Source organism: Labrus bergylta, chromosome 5 (genome assembly GCF_963930695.1).
Source record: "Labrus bergylta chromosome 5, fLabBer1.1, whole genome shotgun sequence".
Taxonomy (NCBI): Eukaryota; Metazoa; Chordata; class Actinopteri; order Labriformes; family Labridae; genus Labrus; species Labrus bergylta.
In genome coordinates this window covers 10,614,546-10,633,919 of record NC_089199.1, presented here as the reverse complement: position 1 = coordinate 10,633,919, position 19,374 = coordinate 10,614,546, and the positions used below count along the sequence as shown (strand labels likewise).

General features: G+C 38.5%; 2 protein-coding genes across 7 annotated transcripts; one reads left to right on the top strand and one right to left on the bottom strand.

Annotated features, from left to right (window-relative positions):
• Positions 1 to 421: 421 nt before the first annotated feature.
• On the bottom strand, positions 422 to 4,966 carry emp3a (epithelial membrane protein 3a (MAM blood group)). 2 transcript variants are annotated; one of them, XM_020628952.3, is made up of 5 exons: positions 4,809 to 4,966; positions 3,184 to 3,310; positions 2,958 to 3,057; positions 2,644 to 2,784; positions 422 to 1,941 (listed from the first exon to the last, which is right to left on the bottom strand). In XM_020628952.3, exons 2-5 carry the CDS (start codon positions 3,259 to 3,261, stop codon positions 1,766 to 1,768), a joined length of 495 nt encoding a protein of 164 aa, XP_020484608.1. In that variant the 5' UTR covers positions 3,262 to 3,310; positions 4,809 to 4,966; the 3' UTR covers positions 422 to 1,765. The 2 variants fall into 2 exon arrangements, with proteins under 2 accessions (XP_020484608.1, XP_020484607.1); XM_020628951.3 differs by having other exon boundaries at positions 3,184 to 3,294; positions 4,809 to 4,963.
• Positions 4,967 to 6,137: 1,171 nt separating this feature from the next.
• si:dkey-264d12.5 (coiled-coil domain-containing protein 30) lies at positions 6,138 to 19,135 on the top strand. 5 transcript variants are annotated; one of them, XM_065954732.1, is made up of 20 exons: positions 6,138 to 6,463; positions 7,366 to 7,542; positions 7,655 to 7,775; positions 7,963 to 8,171; positions 8,419 to 8,514; positions 8,726 to 8,791; positions 8,898 to 9,063; positions 9,315 to 9,386; positions 9,699 to 9,814; positions 10,899 to 11,018; positions 11,950 to 12,057; positions 12,321 to 12,419; positions 12,534 to 12,631; positions 12,794 to 12,881; positions 12,970 to 13,082; positions 14,072 to 14,213; positions 14,480 to 14,616; positions 14,730 to 14,847; positions 15,823 to 15,884; positions 15,972 to 19,135. In XM_065954732.1, exons 1-20 carry the CDS (start codon positions 6,449 to 6,451, stop codon positions 16,183 to 16,185), a joined length of 2,337 nt encoding a protein of 778 aa, XP_065810804.1. In that variant the 5' UTR covers positions 6,138 to 6,448; the 3' UTR covers positions 16,186 to 19,135. The 5 variants fall into 5 exon arrangements, with proteins under 5 accessions (XP_065810804.1, XP_065810801.1, XP_065810802.1 ...); XM_065954729.1 differs by having other exon boundaries at positions 12,713 to 12,881; XM_065954730.1 differs by having other exon boundaries at positions 12,743 to 12,881; positions 15,972 to 19,131.
• Positions 19,136 to 19,374: the final 239 nt, after the last annotated feature.

Below are 19,374 nucleotides of genomic sequence, written 5' to 3'. Positions count from 1 at the left end.
TAATATTGTTTTATATTCACTTTATTTTACAGGCTGTTGTTCACAGTTTTCTTTTAGGACTAGTCTAGCCTGACAGGTAGGTTTGTCGACACGGAATTCTGTGTCTGGCTTCCTATCTTAGGTGCAATCATCAGCTTCTTTTTATTGTCTTTGAAAACACTTGTGTTTGTGAATCTTGACACGAGTGTAGCACACCAGTTGCTTGAAACGGCGTGAGCAGACTTTACCCAGAGTAAACAATGAATACCACAAAAACAAAAGGTTCTTAAATGACAAAGATGGCACACCCTTATGCAACCACAGTGTGATGTCAGAGGATTGTGCCTACACTCTGTAACACATGAAGCACTTAATACAAAACAAAATGGGCATTACACAGATTTAGCCCTTTATGTTTTATATTAGAAAAAAGGGACAACAATCACTTTATTGCTTTTATTACATAAAAAAGAAATGTGCATACAAATATAACAAAATCTTCCTATTGCCATGTTGTCCTTCCATAACCACAGTAATCTATTAAACACAACAAGCTTTACATTAATATTATCTCAGAATCACACATGTAGAAGATGTACTTAGAGCATGTCTGAGTTGAATGACCTTTAGTTATCTTGTTATGATCTTGATGGCATCTCATATTAGACAGAGATGCCACCAAGATGAGATAGTGTTGCAAGGTAGGGTGGAACTTTAGTCAGTATTTCATTCTCAGTCATAACTTGTCCTCGAGTTGGCTTTCTTTCTTGATTCAAACTGAGGCCATTTTTCTTTGACGTCACACTCAGGTGGGAAGCTAAAATGCTGTAATAATACCATACTGTTTTGTTAGGATACAAATCCTAGGCGTAAGAAATCTTTTAATCAGTATGATTCCTGTTGAATAATAGGCAGCTGAAGAGATAAGGTTAAAAAACTTTGGGGGAATCGGGCTGTTTTAAGTTTTAAAAACCACAAATTAACCCATTAGCTTCTTACACACAGGGAATGTTAGCATTCAACTTCCTTGCTAATATGGCTGTTATTGAGAAAGTTAAACCTTCCTATGATATGGTAAAATATATTTAGCATGTACCCACTTCTTAGCTTATGTTAGCTAGAAATGTCCTGATTTCTATTGTGTAGTAAACCTTTTTTAAGCTGTTACATTGGCATTGAACCACTTATTAGATAACTAGAAATATCCTCCTTTTCCTCTTGTTAAGTAAACATTTGAAAATCGTTAAATAAATACAATCTGCCGTCTGAATTATTTTTTTTAAATTGTCTTTCTGGTTGCTGTACAATAAAGTAGTGGTGAAATAATAACTTTTAGAACAGTGGTTATAAACTGGTGGGTCGGGACTGAGGAGTGGGTCGCAGAGCAGTTTTCAATGCGTCGCAAATGTGTGCCTGCCGAGTGTCCAAAAGTCTATGAAGAAATCTTTAAAAAAATGTTTGTTCTGTGTCCTTGTTCTGTCACATGTTTTGTGTCCTAAATGCAGGTTTACTTGATAAATAAATCTCATTGGTTGAAAAATTGAAAAAACTGAAATTTGGGTCATGATTTCTTACCACCAACTGAGACCCACATTTCTCAGTTGGTGGTGCGTCCTGAGGCTAGACCAGTTGCCTGTATTAAATAGATTCCTTACATTTAACAACTTGCAACCAGGAACACACAATTTTATTTTAACAGCTCTTAAGCTTCCCACCCAAAGCTTGATGTCAGGGCACCCTGAATATGGTTAATATGGAAGCGTTCCCCTCCTCTCTGTTTCTTTTCTCATTGCCTCTTGCGCAGGTGGGCGTACAGGATTGCACTGACAAAGAGGATTGGGACACACAGCCATGCCAGGATGAAGCAGTAGCCAAAGTGTCCTTTGCTCAGGTCTCTAGTGTCACCTAAGATTTCCTTCCTGTGGAAGGTGAAGATGAGGCAGGCAGCAAAGACTGTGAGACCTGTAAGATTGGAGAACATTTTAAGAACAAAAGAAAAATAATATAATATAAGAATAAGAAAGGTTAAAGCATTTTAAGTATAAATGTATTATCTTTCCCATACATCATCATGAAAGGTTTATATTTCCCTGATATATGAGCAGCTGAAAAGACAACTGATATTTACAGTCCAGGCTGTCATTTGGCCATATTTCAATGTAAAACAAAAAAAAGTTTGCTTCCATTTGAAAAGAGCCAACGCTACTATTACACTAACCTTGGCTGATCTTACATCGGCTGAAAATATGGACCGTTCTAGTTGTATTGAGTGCCACTACTAAATGGTATGAAATAACTTTTAGATACTTCCTTGCTTCCGATAGTATTATCTAGTTGGTGGCTGAGTGCTAATGTTATATGTTAACTATGAATAATCAAGTTTGATGATGTAACTAGAATTATGGCTAGATTTCTCTGGAGATTATAATATACATACTTTTAAATAGAGAAGCAGTGAAATTGATATGTCAGGAAGCCAAGATTTTTAAGACACAACACAGACATCAAAACAGTATTTTAGCTGCACATCCTGAACAGGATAACATGGAAATGGCAAGTGTATGAAGATATACATTAGATCAGACTTAGGCTATGTGTGTGCCAAATGTTAACTGTTGGTTTTGATCTTTTGTTAAGATTTGAGAGAATAAGTTGTCTTAACACCTGCAAAGGCCTGACAGAGGCCTGTGAAGTAGAAGAGTCCTCCTTTGGAGATGGTGATCAGCTGACCAACAAAAACCAGGAAGGAGATTGAGGAGAAGACAACAGAGAGGATCATCAGGGCCTGGACAGATTGCAGCCATTCTGGGAGAGCAGGTCAGAGTAGAAGTAAACCAGATAGAAAGAAAAACAAAAGCTTTATAACTAATGTGAAATATCCAATCATTTAACTATGCAAAATATGACCAGTAAATAAACAAAAACTGGCATGCACGTGTAGGCAGGCAAGCATGTAGAAAAATACTATGAAAATGTACCGCTGTCATCTGTAGTAGCACACAACCAGGTGTCTGTGGCGTTGTCATGGAAGCAGTTAAACCAGAGGTCTGAGATTTTAGAATCTTCCCATACCCACCACTGTAAAGTGAAAGAAAGTAGGATTTTATTCACTTATTTAATTGTTTGGCGACAAGAATTGATATGGACATCTACTGAAGCAAAAGAGTCGACATAGGCTGTGACATTTTAGCTAATGTGCCTCACCTTTTCCAGGGTGGCAGTGAGGAGCATGGCCAGAGTGACCAAATGCAGTACAGTTATGGATATGAGTAGACACACCATGGCTGCTGTGAGATGAGGTAAGAGTCTGGTATCCTGTGTACAAACAGCCCTGTTATTGATTAAGATGATAGGATGATTATATAAAACAGTAAGCCTGGGAAATTCATGTGTCAAGACGGTTCCACATAGAAGAATAGTCAGAGCAAGAATTCATTTATCCTTTTCATTTAAAAGAGACAATTGGCCTGAAACAGGGGACTCTCTGTCTTCCTCTGAGCACTTCCATCATGCATCTCAACATCTGCACTGACAATCTCTGCCCATTAAAGCATGCAATACAAGGGGGACTACTGTCTAGTCTCCGTGGATTACATCAGAACAGCAGCTCCCTGTAATCTTAAGAGTTGTTAACAAACTTGTAGTAGGAAACACTATGTACCAACAGTCTAACACACATTGTGCACATTTTTTGAACCAGGGCGCACACTTTTACCGACAGCACAATGGATGACAAAGTGAAGGTCAGTAAAAAATAAAAAATAAAAAATAAAAATATTCAAACACTTTCCTCACTGATCCACAACATGGTAGACCTGTGTGCGTTAGAATCAGAATCAGAATCAGCTTTATTGGCTATGTATGCTTACACACACACAAAGAATTTCAGTAACTGAGCTCTCAAAGTACAAACAGTATAACATTAAATATAACATAATCTGAGCAAAAAAACAAATACAAGGCTAAATAAGATAAAGGCAAATAACCAGAAGATTATTGAATGACATTGACTCATGATTTTTTCCAATTCCAATCTTTCATCAGTTATTACACAAGGGGAAGTCACTTTATTAGATTTGTTCATTTTTGGGTTTCGGTTCCCCAAGATACAGTGTTTAATAAAGTAAATAAGAGACAGATCTCTGACAAAGGAAAAATTAGATTTAAAAAATAATACAAGGAATACTATTCATTGTGAAAAGAATTATCTAAAAAGATGGCATTGGCTGCTTTCTTTTTCCAAGTCCTATTAGAAAGGGTGCATGCACAAAACAAGTGCATTTTTTTAGAATGATTAAAATTTTAAAATATTGCGTTTTGGTGCACATATGCCTGTGGTAAGAAGGAGAGACACAGACATGTAGTTTTCCCAAATAACCTCACCTCAAATGTCCACTATAGACTTCAAGGAGTGGGTTTAGTACGCCTTGTACATGTTTGTCTTTCCCACCCCGCTCTGCCCATAGAGTGAAATCACTGTTGCTGTTAGATTGTGGACAACTCAGAGAGGCATGTGTTTGATTACATACTACTACTACTACATCTGGTTTATATAACAGTTTGAGGTTCCTGGCTCAGACAGAACTCAGGCAAAAATGAGTCCCAGAAAATGCAAGCATGTCACGTGGAAAACAAAAAAAGGTACATTCAACAATATCATGAAGGAGTCTTTTGTTTGCATGTTGCTACATTTGGTTGTTATTTACATCTCATGAGGCATTAGTTGCATCATACCAAAATATTTCTTTCAGAAAATAAATGACATGCAGGCATGTCAGCGTGTTGTGTTCAATCCTCCAATACTCAAGATGCTTTTAGTAATTTCTTACCCTTCAGCTTCAGTGCCGTAAATTCAGTACCCTCCAGTTAATGTTGTAGATTTACTCCTAGTTGTAACTTTCCTCCCTCTGTGCTCGTACTGTCCTCACGTTTTAGCTCCAGAACTTGGACAGAAGGGCACAGAAGAGGAATGTGGAGTTTGATAGGTGGAGTTCTCAACACCCATTTCCTCTAAATGTTCCCTGCCCTCCCCCTCAAATCTGTGGACCAACTCAACACCAAAAATAACATTCGTCCGGTTAAGCATCATCACAGCACATTTCCCCAAAACCTGTACTGCAGTGAATCCATCTGAAATGACATTTGCAACAAAACATGAACATGAAGAAGAGGTGATGTATTTGTAAGCCCAGCATGAAACTCTACTAAAGGTCTAACAAGATGACACATTTCAATCGTATTTTTCACAGCAAACAGTACCACACATGTGTGGGCTAGAAATGTTCAAAAGCTGTATTATTAAAGCCACATTTCCCAGTTCTGTCCCTGTACTCATGCTGTTCATCCAACTGTGCAGCCCAAAAAGACACCAGACTATTTCCAGGGTTAGGCGACTGAACAGCAGGAAACAAGAGCCAAACACTGCCCACAGTAAATGTGCAGGAAATCTCAGACCACCCAAGATACAACACACATCAGTAAGATCATCAATTGGCATACAAATTAAGTTTCATTAAAAGACACTGTTTACAATGAAAACAAAGTCTAGTGTTACTCCCTGGAAGGAAAAGAAAATAGGGTATAGGCCTACACATTAAATTCTATACGATGAGTTTTTAAAAATAATAATACAGAAAACGTCACAAATCAGTGAAGTCATATGAGCAAAAGTTGAGTAGGGCTTATTAAAATCTCCCAGCTGGGTACATTTCCATACCGTTTGTTGTATTGGTTGCACAGCAATTTGCACTCCATGACAACTTGTGGTGGTATTTCTAGGAAGAACACTCTTTGTAAGACAGACGCTTGAAGCTGCAGACAAAATAGATGCCTGTAAAATAGCATAGATATTAGATAATGGTTATCCAAAGATTTGCTGTCCATATAGGCTATCCAATTATTTTAGAAGTGGGGCTTGACTAAAGCAAATTGAAATATACCAGTGTTAGTGACATATTTTCGTCTTTATCGGGTCACATGTTAACCTAAAACAAACACAATATTATTTGTATGGTGGTTCACTGATGAATTTTAGGTGCTCACACCCTGAACGGTCCTACAAGACTCCTTCAAGGACACTTGTACAAGCCAGACTCGTAGTGCGCAGGAGCAGCCTTTTTTTTTTTTTTTTTTTTCTTTTTTTTTATAGGCTACTAGAAAACAACAGAAAATAAACTCTCACCACCACTTTCCTGGAACCGCAGAGAATATTTAAAGTGAACACTCCTTCAGCCTCTGCCAACATCATGCTTTCACTCACTATTGTTGGTTTGGGCGTGAAAGTTTCGATTAAATACCGACGTTTATAGGGAGTTGAGTGCGTGCGTTCCCTGGTTGTTACGTAGGCTGCAGTTTAACCGTTAAACAACGCGTTCAGGAACGTGAGAGGACGTCTTTGCGTCCGTGCCGTGCCAAGTAGTGTTCCGAGAATAAAACACGGGAGAAAGTTTCTCACCGGAGGGGAGGACAAATGGATCAACCAGAGGTACTACATTGCTTTTTGTTTCGTTTAATCTGTTTTCAAACTAGCTGTATCCCTCAACTTGATCCAAACCCTGACACATTTCAAATCGTGCCCGCTATGACTTCAATTCCTTCACATATTTGCCCCCTTTTTGTAGAAAATATGATCTCAGTTCTGGCTTTATCACCCAACATCATTGCTCTGATTCCACGAATGATTTGCGGAACGAGTAACCAAATGTGTAGCCTATTCTTCTTTTCTCTATTGTTGCACAAGTATGCATAGCCTATGTCAAACTTCATATGCATCCTTTAAATCATATTTTTCTAGTAGCTTTATTCTGTAAGTTGAGTTTGCATGTCGAGAAACTTCACTAGAATCTAAAATAAAGTCACCAGTATGAGGGTTTCTCTGAGTGTCGGAGCAGAGCCTGCAACTATAGGCTAAATTAACTTAACTGACTAAGATAATGGAGCTTTAAAGCACAGTAAAGAGTGTTCTCTATTTTGTTTTGTTATTCAGATACTCGAACACCACTGTTAAAAAAGTAAGAAGCAGCTCATCAGAAACACGTTGGCAAGGCCAGCTGTCTCTGTAAGGAAACAGCTGTTCCTCAAACTTTGGTTCCGCAAACACTTTGGATCACAACCAAATGTGTATTATTCCAGGCTAGTTCAGAGTGGGGACTGGAACTGTTTACAGTGATTCAGATTTTTTTTTTTTTACTTTATCTCAGCCTATTTTGTACTACATGTTTCTCTTGCAGTAGGCTAAATGATAACAAAGTAAAGTTACACAATGTTTTCATAAAACACTGAAGGCAATGTTGCATACAATATTTCACCTGACAACGCAAGTATCGAGACCTTTCTTCGATGGGAATAGTTTGTCAGTGACAAATGTCCACTTATCATCTTCACAAGGAGGAGCTACAACAGATCTCTATATGGCTTACTGAGGAGGGAATCACTCCTGACTCCCCTAAGGAGGTTCAGCTGTGTGTGCTATGGCGTGCCCTCCAGCACACAAAATGCCATCTGAGCAGTGTGACATGGGATCTGGACAAGCAGCGCTCACAGCACTCAGCAGAGTTGACAGAGGTACGTTATTTTGGTTTCAAATGACTTGTAGTATCAGGAGTATTCAAAAAGGAGCAACAGTAAATGAAGGTCTGCGGCTGAGATGTTGTCTCTCTGTCTTTCTGCTTGTAAGGTACGCAAGTCCTTGGAGCAGATTCGAATCTTTACAGAGCACAAAGATGTTCTGGCTCAGGAGATACAAGATGAAAATGATCAGCTCAAGGACCAGCTCCGGCGTCTAATATCCCTTCAAGGTTGTCGATGTTTACCTGGAACAACTAAAATTACAGTAGTAATCAGTAACATCAAACAGTTCATCATATCAACTTCCTACAGCCTCCCTTAAGGGGCAACACACATCTGTAACTACCAATGACTGTGTCAAGCAGGTGCTTGTACTTCTTATGGCAACATTATTAATTCTCTTCTCTGTCGTCATAGATGCCCAGATAAGCGAGGTGGCTAAAATGCTCTACCAGCAGGGTCTCACAGAGTTGATTCACAGCAGCCCCAGTGAGCAGGTGGCCTACCTCCTGGTGGAGAGAGCCTCTTTACTCGAGACCAGCGAGGTCCCAGACCACCTGAAGGGTCACAGAGGCACAGAGGAGACCAAAGACCAAGCTGAGCAGCAGAGCACAAATACACACCAGGTTAGAGGGAGGGCTTTTAACAACATAAACACACAATAACATCTATATAGCCAGTCATAAACACCAAAGAGAAGTTTGTAAAAAACAAAATGCATTCTTGCAACTATTTTACTTTTCTTTTTTTTTTTTTAAAGGATCTTGATCCCTTGTTTGTTAAATACCTTCTCTAATTTTATCATAAGTAAGTCAGATTCATATTGCCCAATGACTCTCTACTATGATTCTGTGATTTAACGTTATTCCACAGTCTTCCCACAAGGGGGCACCACATTATCACCAGAACCCATGGAAGAGACTCTTTGGACTACACAAAGCATCCCAGAGCAAACATACTTTTATTCCAGTACGTCCTTTAATGTTCAGTAACATCTCTGCATCCATATTAACAACACTAAAAGCTGCACTGAGGTCAGTTATGCTGCATGTTTGAATGTAAAGATCTTTTTTGCTTGTTTTCTGTTTGGGCATGTTCTGGTTGGGCATCACCCACATAAGCTGCAACCTCTTTTTCTGCTCCAGTGTTTTAAAGCTCTTTTTACCTGCACGAGCTATAGGACACTTTGCATGGCGGAAGAAATTCAAGATACTACATGAGTAATGCATCCAGTGAACTTCTCAAGGTCGCTTTTCTATTCTTGTGAGTTTAATTGTCAGTATTTATTATCAGAGTGCAGCAATCACTTTAATCTTTGTTGTTGAGTTAGTTCCCCCCTTTCCTCTCTGCAGGCTGAAGCCAGGTGTTTGGCTAGCCAGACAAACAGTGTGCAGAGGGAATGTTCCCGTCTGGAGCGCGACCTGGAGGAGGGCTCCCGCCGGTTGGCTATGGCCCATAATGAGATCAGGCGTTTGACAGATGAGCTGGAGTCTGCTCATTTGACCCTAAGAGCTTATGGTGAGAGGTAGAAATTAGCTTCCTAACAAAAGACTAGAAAATTAAACATCATAAACCTTTTAAAGATTCTTTAATGAATGCCATATTTATGTAGCGTTTTTTTTATTTTTTTTTTACCATTTTATAATATCCAAAACAAATGTAAACTAAACTGATGTTTCAACCTCCTTCCATGTTTTCAAATTGAAGTGAAAACTTGTCTAGTCACCTTGTAACATTGTGGAGAAACAAGTGTTCTTGTCCTTCTCTAGAGCCAGAGCTGCAGGCTGCACAGCAGGAGGTAGAGCAACTCAGACAGGAAGTAGAAAAACTCAAAAAATATGGTAAGAATGATTTATTCTTGTGATCACTTCCCAAATTTTTGGATATGATTTTGAGTTGTTGTTTCACAAACAGAGGTAAAAAACTGTATTATAATTCTTCACCAGAGTACTTACATTTCTCTTTAACCCATTTTAAAAGCACCCTGAAATGTACCTAGAATTACATTTTGATTCTCAGTGTTTTATTTTCACTGTGCATCATGTCAGAAGACTTCAAATCAAGCAAAATGTCAAAGATAAATGTGTGGCAACAAAAATGAACATGTATCATTTATAACAGTAAAAGTGAATCATCTGACTGTATATTAAAAGAAATGGTGGAACTGCGAAAGACAAAAGAGCTGAACGATCGTTTGGACCTTGAAATCAGAGCCTTGAGGGGTAGAGTACGAACCCTGGATGCTGAGAAAAACACTCTGCAGCAGAAGGTAAGATACCGGCTGGAATACGTTTTTAAAATCAGTAAACACTAGAATCAGAATTGCGGGGGGGGGGGAGAAGTTTTTTCCATATAGCTTAATAATCTGCATACTCTTTTTTATTGCTATTCCATTTTCTGTAATATGGTGTTGGGGTTGTATCAAGTCAACTTTGGTTATATTCTTTAATAATTATACTTAATTATTAATAATATAAAATAAAATATCATTAGACTATGTTTAATCTCGTTTTGGGGCACCAACCTGTAATCAGGTAAATATAACCAAAATATCACTCAAATCAGTCTCAAATTAGTTATTTAATTACTAATATTATTAATAATGAATAACTATATTTAATAAATTGAAGGCGTGAAATCCGTACACAAAGCCTTCGCACCCAGCTTATATCACAATGCAAATGCAACCAGTAATCACAAACAACTGCTCTCTTAAATTATAACAGAATTTATTTAAACCAAGCAACATAAATCCAAAATCAATGAACTTAATTAAACAAATAACTATTATAAACTAATCTAAGCAACAAACATTATCAAGCAAGGCTTGTGGAAGAGGTGTGTGTGTGTGTGTGTGTATGTGTGTGTGTGTGTGTGTGTGTGTGTGTGTGTGTGTGTGTGTGTGTGTGTGTGTATGTGTGTGTGTGTGTGTGTGTGTGTGTGTGTGAGTGTGTGTCTGTGTGAGAGAGAGAAGGGGGGGAAGACACACACACACACACACACACACACACACACACACACGCACCCAGGTCTTTGTTAGGTGTGAGTCCTTTGTGTCTTTCACAGCATCTGCAGTTTTTGCTGTGTACATTTTAGATACGATATATGACTGTGGGTAAACTACCGTTGACCACATAGATTTCCTGTTTACTAATCTAAAAGTTGAGACGCAGCATGAAAGAAAAACCTCTTTGTCCTGCAAATATAGTGTGGCAGAGAACATTGCAAATGCTTTGAGAGAGCGTAATGTAAAAACTAATGGAAGTGCATTAATAGATGTTGTTTGTATAGTTCAATCGTTGATCATCAGGTTTTAGACTGATGATTTGATATGTCATTTGTGTTTGTTGTAGGTGGTGTCTCTTCAGAGGGAGGTGGAGGGGCTGAAATCTGACGTGGAGGAGCAGCAGCAGGCTGAGCAGCAGCTTCTCACTCTTCAGGTTCAGGGCAGCCAGGACCACGAGCAGGCTGAAGTTAGCACTGTTCTTTAAACTCCTTTACTCAAACGTGTATGTTCAAGAGCTACTGTGTGTTCTGTTCTCTCCTCAGTTTGACAGAAGAAGTTGTTCAGACTGAAAAGATATGATACAGAAATGTTGCAAACCATCATTATTTGTAAAGGAGGGTTACTTTTAAAAACATTGCACTATATGGTTGTTGCTCTTTTCGTCACCCTTCATTTACTGTATAACCACACGCAAAAACCACTTCCTTCTCTTTGTATTATATAAAAGAGTGTGATGCAAAGATTTACAGTGCAAGTCAGGGCCTCAAAATTGCAGAAACTACTACCAGCTTGATTTCCGTTCTTTCACCATCAAATGAACTGCTTAACTATAGTTAATGTTGCTTCACTTATTAAGAAGTATCCTCCAATTGTTGGGAATCTAGTCTCATCCTGTAAGAAACTTTTTTTTCTTATAGTGTCTTGTTTTCGTGATGTGTCACCTACATGTCTTTGGAGCATGCTGTTTGTCTGCTTAAGCCATGCCAGTGGAAAAAAAAAACCTTGGTGAAGGTTTTTAAGGTTTACAGCTAGAGACAAGACCCTTACAGTAGGACTGAAATGTTTGATGTACAGGCTGAATCACTGCATTTAGTACCACATGATTACAGCTTTTTTTTAAATGTAGTGTTTCATTAACTCTTAATGATGCCTGTATGTTTGTTGTCTGAGTTGAATATTTCACATTTCAGAAGCAGTGGTGCCTTTATTGTTATTAAATTTAAAGGCAGACTGAGGGAATGCTACTTTCAAAATCATGCTAGTTTTTCGAAAATTACCAACCCTGTCTTTAAACATTTCTATCAGTCAAATGTCAGAAGTGCATTATTAATGTGGATCCTGTGCTGAACTAATGTGATCTGTGTGCGTTTCATGTTTCACTGATTATTTCTCTGCAGAGGGGTGTGGAGCAGCTTGAGTCAGCCCTGCAGGAGCATCAGCAGCAGGCTGAGCAGAAACTCCTCACTGTGCAGGCTCAGGCCATCCAAGCTAACAAGTTAGCTCAAGTAAGTCTTACAGAACAAATATTCTGACATTACATGAGAAGACAACATCTGCTTACCCAAAAATTGAAGTTCAACACAGTGGGTAAATTTGTATCTGCATTAATCACTCTGTAAAGTAAATTACGTTTTACTTACGACATATTTTAAGGGAATCTAATTGGTATTAAACACAGTGTCACACTCATCTGTTTCAGCAAACTTGAATGATCCAGTGATGTTGTGAGACTAACATGTCTGAACATTGATGATGCAGTTTTTTTCAGTCACAGGCAACTGATTTGATTCAGAGCAATGAGATATGCAAAGATTTACAAAACAAGCTAAGCGCTCAGTCCAGATGGCTTTTGGAAAAGGAGTCAGAAGTGAGTGATTTTACATGTTTAAAGATTATTCAGAGACAAATTCATCGGTAGATACTCTCTGCTATCCGTGACCGCTGCATCTTTTTCATTAAATGTTTTTCTTACCACTTTTAGATACAAAGCCTTAAGCAGCAGCTGGATGATTCACACAAAGAAATGGATAACATTATAGCTGCCATTTCCACAGAAGAAAAACATCTTCAGGATAACAGGTAGGATATTATATCCCCTGACAACATCCAGTAACTTGTGCAAACTCTTGATGTTGGCAGTATTACATAGTCAAGTAATAGTTTCATTGTATGTCTATGTGCGTGTTCAAGGCTCATGAAGCAGGAAGAGGCTAATATACATCATGATGAAAACCCTCACAGGAGACTGGAAGACTCCTTTTCAGCAAAGGATAAAGGGCGACAGAGACTAATACTGCTGCTGCAAAACAAGGAGAACACAAAACACAAGGTTAACTGTGATGTTTGTTTGAGTATGTATTGAATAACAAGAAGAAGTTCCTTGTAAGACTGCTGATTGTTTGTACTTATGCCCGCAGGACTTGCCCGGATTTCAGGAGGCAGTGAAGACTCTGGTTGCCACTCAAGATGAGTGTGAGAGGCTCAGAAAGGAAATCTGTGAAACCCTTAAATGCCTTGACAAAGAGCGGAGGTAAGAAGTCCTATGATGTTACTGGCAGCTGAAAAACTCTTCTCAGTTTATATTTGATGGAAACTTAATGCAAGTAAAAAAGCCAATTTGGTGGGCACCGGTGGGCTAGTTGTTAGTTTGCACGCTGCGCCCCATGTACAGACACTACAGTCCTCAAAGCAGCCTTTGCTGTCATTCCCTACTTTCTCTCTCTTTCCCTGATTTTCCGACTCTATCTACTGTCCTATTTCTCAATAAAGGCATAAAAAGCCCCCAAAAATAAATTTGAACAGTCCAAATTGAAAACACAAGAGAGCTCTCTCCCCCCGCCCCTCCTCCCTAGAGTCGATGCACATGCTGGTTGCCATGCCAAGGACACAGAAGCTTCAGTGTTTAACCAGCTCTGCAATATATATAAATACATAATGTTATTATTATTATATTGGAACCAGTTTGCTGGCCTTCTTCCTTGGCTGTAACACCTGTTTGTTTGCCGTGTTAACTGGTCTCATATCTGGCAACCTGAGAGAAAATAGCAGTGAAGGGTGCCTCCTTTCTCTGGTTCAAAGCAAACACAGACCATTCTGGACCTGATTCTAAACTAAGAAGGAGAAGGTACTGGCTGCTGCATTGCTGACAGAGAAACCAGCACTTCAACATAGCATGTTTCCTTAATGTCACATGATATAGTAAGGTCATTTTATGATTTCAATCAGTAGATATCCTACATATTGCTTCTTGAATATTGAACATTCTTGACAGAACTTATATTTCCTCTTTTTACATTAAACTTATTTTAGAATTTTTTATTTTGGAATTATGCATGAATCATTTTCAAATAACTTTAAAACAATTCACAGAGGACTTTGAAAACGTAGGGTAGAACAACATATAACCATGTCACTTCATAGTTATAACGTATTTATTGTAAAATCTGAAAAAAAAAGTTTGGTGCCACACGTAAATCATCCTGTTAAACCCTTGTGTTATTTCTGTCATTCTTCTTACAGTAAATACCACGAGATGAAGGAGAAACAAAAGATGAAGCTGCTTCGAGCTAAACGGAAACTAGATGAAGAAACCGCATGGCGTGATGAAAGAATCAGTAGTCTAGGGTGCGAGCTTTCTTTGTGTTCCCATTCATTGGCTAAGGTGAACAGCTTCATACCACTTGAAACAACAACACAGGATGTTTTCACTGTTGTATATTTGAATACATTTTAAACAGAATGTAGCAGAATAACATGGAAAAACTTAGACTATGACATTGGCATCTTTAAGTTATTATGAGTAATATCTGTATTGACACAGGTCTTGCTCTACAAATGTTGTTAAAGAAATTAGATGACAAACAAAGAAAATTATGACGACATAAACTCAAATAGATTTTTACTAGTCGTGTCATTAATCTTTACCAGGAAAAAGAGCTCATCATAAATATAACTGTGGAAAATGACAAACTGCTTGTTGAGAGGAGAAGACTACTACAACAACTGAATGAGGAGGAACACAACAAGAAAGACTGTCACTTAAAAGCGTCTCTGTCCAAATGCAGGTACTGAACTTGTGTAGTGCATGAACATTTAGCTCAAAGGATAGAACGGAAGTATATGTATTCACTAAATAACTGCCCAAAATGAACTCATGTGATGTCTGTTTTTATCTCAGGGTTGATTTTCTAGAGATGGAAAACAAGAAACTTGGAAACAAAATACTCCAAATGTCCAATCAGCTCATCGCCCTGGAACGCAGCCTGCAAATCCTGAAGTCTCCTCACCTAACGGAGGTACTGGGTTTGGGTTAGGATCAAATGTTTTTTCTAGCTACTGTAGGTACACAACTCAAATTCTGTGCCAACAACCTTGTGTATGAACTTGAATGTTCATTTAGTTTGATAAATACAATGCAAACTAACATTCAAACACTGAACATCAACCTGATGTTTTGGTCCAGGAGCTGGGAGCTACTGCTGCATTTGACCTCTTGTCACTAGTTGGACTTTACATGTAGTGTTTTTTTTTGTTTGTTTGTTTTTTCCAAATATCCAACTTTGAGTTAATTCAGTAAAAACAAACAAAACTAAAATACGCTATAGATATGTAAATACAAATTCCTGTATTCACCAATTAGTGTTGGGGTACTGGAAATCACCCTTGATCTCGAGACCACTTTTTGAAGGTCTTGGTCTCGTCTCGAAATATGAAAGCGCTTTAACTCGGCCTTGTCTCTGTCTCAGACTGGGCAGACTCTATATTCTAAATCAAGACCACCACTGAAAGGCTATTTTTCCAAGTCATTACTGTGATTAGAGGGAAAATGCCCCGCCGTTAAAGAACAAAATAACTTAAATTGATTTGTAGTTTACCCCCCAAATTATTGCCACAACCTTTCCAGTGTGACAGTCTAAGTGAGTGACATGCATGCTGCACACTAGATGATGATTTTTCATTGATATTCATGGTCTTGTCTCTGTCTCGACCCCTAAATGTCTTGGTCTCGTCTTGGTCTCAGAGCTATCTGGTCTTGTGCATGTCTTGGTCTCGGTTAGTGTGTTCTTGACTACAATCACCAATACAAAAAACATCTTGATAATCAAGAGTACAAAAGTCGTTAAAAGTGGGCACAGCTCAGGTTTGCTCTTAGCTTTTGTTTCATAGGATTGTATATTGATCTTTGTAGTGAGAGTGTTCCTGCACAGACACACAGTCTAAAAGAGGATGACAAAAATAATCAAACACAACATCCTGTTTTGTCCAATTAGGAGCTGAAGAAAAGACGTAACAGTATGCACGTTATAAAATCTCTCCATTTGGAAACATCACGGTAGGTCTGACAACAATTAAGCACTCTCTTAATGTTTTTACCTGCTTATTGAATCACAATAAAACTCCCTTTTGATTTCATCCCTAGTGTGATAACCCCTGAGCCATCTGAAGTTCAGGGCTTGTTTGAAAATACTCAGAGTAAGCAGCCAGACAGAACTTCCTCCCCTCGATGTGTCCTCTCTGGACCCCTGTCTCGATCGTCGGAGATGGGCTACCTGAATCTGACCTCCACTCAGAGCCTCTCAGAACAACTCATTCCCTCAGCCAGCCTCAGCAGTTCAGACAGTACGTGTTCCTAAGACTTCTGTATACAACATATATCAACTGTACAGACATTATTATATTTTTGATTAAAAAAAAGAACACAACAAAAATGTTTCCCTCTCTCTTCCTCTCTCTTACATTATGATTTCAAGTTCATGCTAAGCATAACATTTCTCTGGAACTTCCCAGATCTGAGTGGAAAAACTAGAGCTTGACATAATTTTTTGAAGAGCTTAAACCTCCTCTAACTAAAACCGTTGTTACATTTGCTTTTTCCCCAAGCAGGAAAAAAATCTTCCACGCACAACCTAACTGCAACACTTTCCATCATTACGTTCGCCACAAAACCATAGAGGTATCTATCATGAGTTCTATCTCTACACTCTTTTTTCATGTTTCTTTCCTCGTACAAATGAAAATGAGGCGCTTTGCACAATATTCACTGTTTGAACATTGAACTCTAAATTTGTCTTAACCTCAAAAGTTGTCATTTTGACCTCATAGCATGCATGGCTGGTTGCCTTGTTGGCCTTTAAACATTTAAATGGGACACGAGACATCTCCTTAATTATTCATCTACTATATCTTGACATATTTCCAAACAAAGTCCATTAACAAATTTTAGCTACTAATTTTGAATAAGTGTGTACAAATCAGTCAGCTGGATGTTAAAGCAGCTCGTCAGTAATAACCCTTCCTTCCATTTCAAACAATCATTGTGTGTTAGGATAGAAAAAGATTGGCCTCACATCAATACACAACCAACAGCATTACTGTGAAACCTGAATATTTTTAGACAGCTGATGTGGCTAAATATTATACAATCACATTTCCAAAAAAGTTGGGAAAGTGTTAACAAAAGACAGGGAAAGTTGTGAAATGCTATAAGAAAAGATCTGGTGGGACATCTTATATTACAATAAGCTCGATTTCAACAGTTTAGTAACATGACTGATGAATAGCATCCCAGGAAAATCTCTTTCAGCAAGGTACAAGGCAGAAAATCAATATTGGATGGCTGTGATCTTCAGGCCTCCAGAGGGCGCTGTGTTAAAAACATGCAATTCTGTAGTGTGCAATGGACTCAAGAACACCCTTAAAATCTCTTGTCTTTTAACACAGTTCATCTCTGAATTAGCAAATGCTAGCTGAATGAAAGTCAGATCAAGAAATGCTGCCGCGTTCTCTGGGTCAGTGTTGGACTGAAGCTGGGGCACCAGTGGGCGAGTGATTAGGGCGTGCGCCTCATATACAGAAGTTGTAGTCCTCACAACAGGCGGTCCAGGTTCAAATTTGACTGTGGCTCTTTTCCCCGCATGTTATTCCCCACTCTCTCTGTCCCTGATTTCCAACTCTTCCCACTGTCCTATCTCTACAATAAAGGCATAAAAAGCCCCCAAATGAATATATATTTTTAAATGGACTGAGGCAAAGTGTAAAACAGTCCTTTGATCTGAGGAGTCAAAATTTAACATTGTGTTTGGAAACCATGGACATTCTGTTCTCTAAAGAGATGAGGGACCAAACAGCTTGTTATCAGTGCATCGTTCAAAAGCCAGCTATCCTTGATAGATTAATGCTGGATGATATACAAAGGTTTTGGCACAAAATATGCTGCCAAGTGGACAACATCTTCCTCAGGGAAGGCCTTGCATACTTCATCGAGACAATGCCAAACAACATAATGCATGTATTAAGACAGCATGGCTGAAGGTTTAAAATATCTAGGCACCACTATATCACAGAATTTAGATAAACTATATGATTTTTTAATTATAAAAAAAATAATTGAAAAAATTTAAGCAGACCTTAAAAGATGTATGGTGCTTCCCCTTACTCTCTCAGGTAGAATAGAGACTATTAAGATGAATGTTTTACCTCAGATGTTATTTCTATTTTCAAGCCTGCCTCTTATACCACCAAAAAATATGTTTACAATTGTAGATCGCCTTATTTCAAGGTTTGTTTGGCAGGGAAGGCGCCCACGAGTCAGATATAAAGTTTTACAGCTGTCCAAACAACAAGGAGGGCGGGAACCTCCTCAGCTCAGGCACTATTGGTTGGCCTGCCAATTAAGAGCTCTGACCGTCTGGATTTCAGACAGTGTGGATACAAGGTGGCTTAATATTGAGAATACCATTGGCAAACATTCCATTCTCTGAAAGTAAAACGATGGAAGAATTTCTGGGTAGATGGTCAAAAACAACTCTTTTTGCGTTGAGGGAGGTCCAACAAACTTTCAGTCTTCCTAGGGAGGTATCAACATTATCAAGTATTGGTTATCTAAAAAATGTTGTTGGATGTTGAACTGGATGTTGGATATAAAACATGGAGGAACCTCAACCTCTGCTTTGTTCATCAGATTATGGGAGGCCCAGAAGTCAAAACATTTCAAAAGTTATGTAATGATTTTAACCTACCAAGATTGGACTTCTTCAGATATCTACAGATAAGAAGTTTTCTGCTTACACGCGCTAACTGGACCAACCTGCAGAAAGGTGGCTCCCTAATTGAACAATACCTGATCAAAATTCAAGAAACAAAACACCTAAAGAGACCTGTTTCCCGGCTATATAAAGCATTATCAGGTATGGAAAACAACTTTCACGTAAAAAAATAAATAAATGGGAGGTGGAGTTGAAATTGGAAATTAGTGAAGAGGCATGGGTGAAAATTTCCTCAGAAATTCATGAAGTCACTAATGCAAACATATGGAGAGAATTCCAGTGGAAAATAGTGAACAGATTTTTCAGAACACCCTACATCCTTTCAAAAATAGACTCCAGTCAATCAAGTTTATGTTGGAGGAATTGTGGAGAAGAATCTGCTAACTTTGCACATATATTTTGGTACTGTCCTCTGCTAGAAAACTTTTGGAGACAGATTTTTGATCCTCTTGACGGAATATTTAACCTCCACCTACCAAGGGTCCCTCTACTGGCCATCCTCGGGGCTGTCCCAGAAACAATGAAAAGCAGAAATAAGATTTATTTATTACATGTACTTCTCGCAGCAGCCAAAATGGCAATAACAATGAAATGGCTTAAGAGAGACCCCCCAACCCACAAGTCTTGGAAATTAGTTGTCAAAGGAATTTACATAATGGAAAATAACTTTTAAAATAGGACTGCAAAATGCTAAATTCCTTGACAGATGGTTTCCATGGCAACAAGTGATGGAGGATGTTTAGATACAGGTTGGCAAGGGAGAATGTGGTGATATCT

Excerpts from the sequence above, each read along its gene's own strand:
- emp3a (XM_020628952.3), bottom strand. The coding sequence starts at position 3,261 with ATGGTGTGTCTACTCATATCCATAACTGTACTGCATTTGGTCACTCTG. Across the intron at positions 3,058-3,183 it reads TCACTGCCACCCTGGAAAAG|TGGTGGGTATGGGAAGATTC; the intron begins GTGAGGCACATT and ends TTCACTTTACAG. Across the intron at positions 2,785-2,957 it reads TGCTACTACAGATGACAGCG|AATGGCTGCAATCTGTCCAG; the intron begins GTACATTTTCAT and ends CTGCTCTCCCAG.
- si:dkey-264d12.5 (XM_065954729.1), top strand. Across the intron at positions 8,792-8,897 it reads CATCCAGTGAACTTCTCAAG|GCTGAAGCCAGGTGTTTGGC; the intron begins GTCGCTTTTCTA and ends TCCTCTCTGCAG. Across the intron at positions 12,632-12,712 it reads AAACATCTTCAGGATAACAG|TTTCATTGTATGTCTATGTG; the intron begins GTAGGATATTAT and ends GTCAAGTAATAG.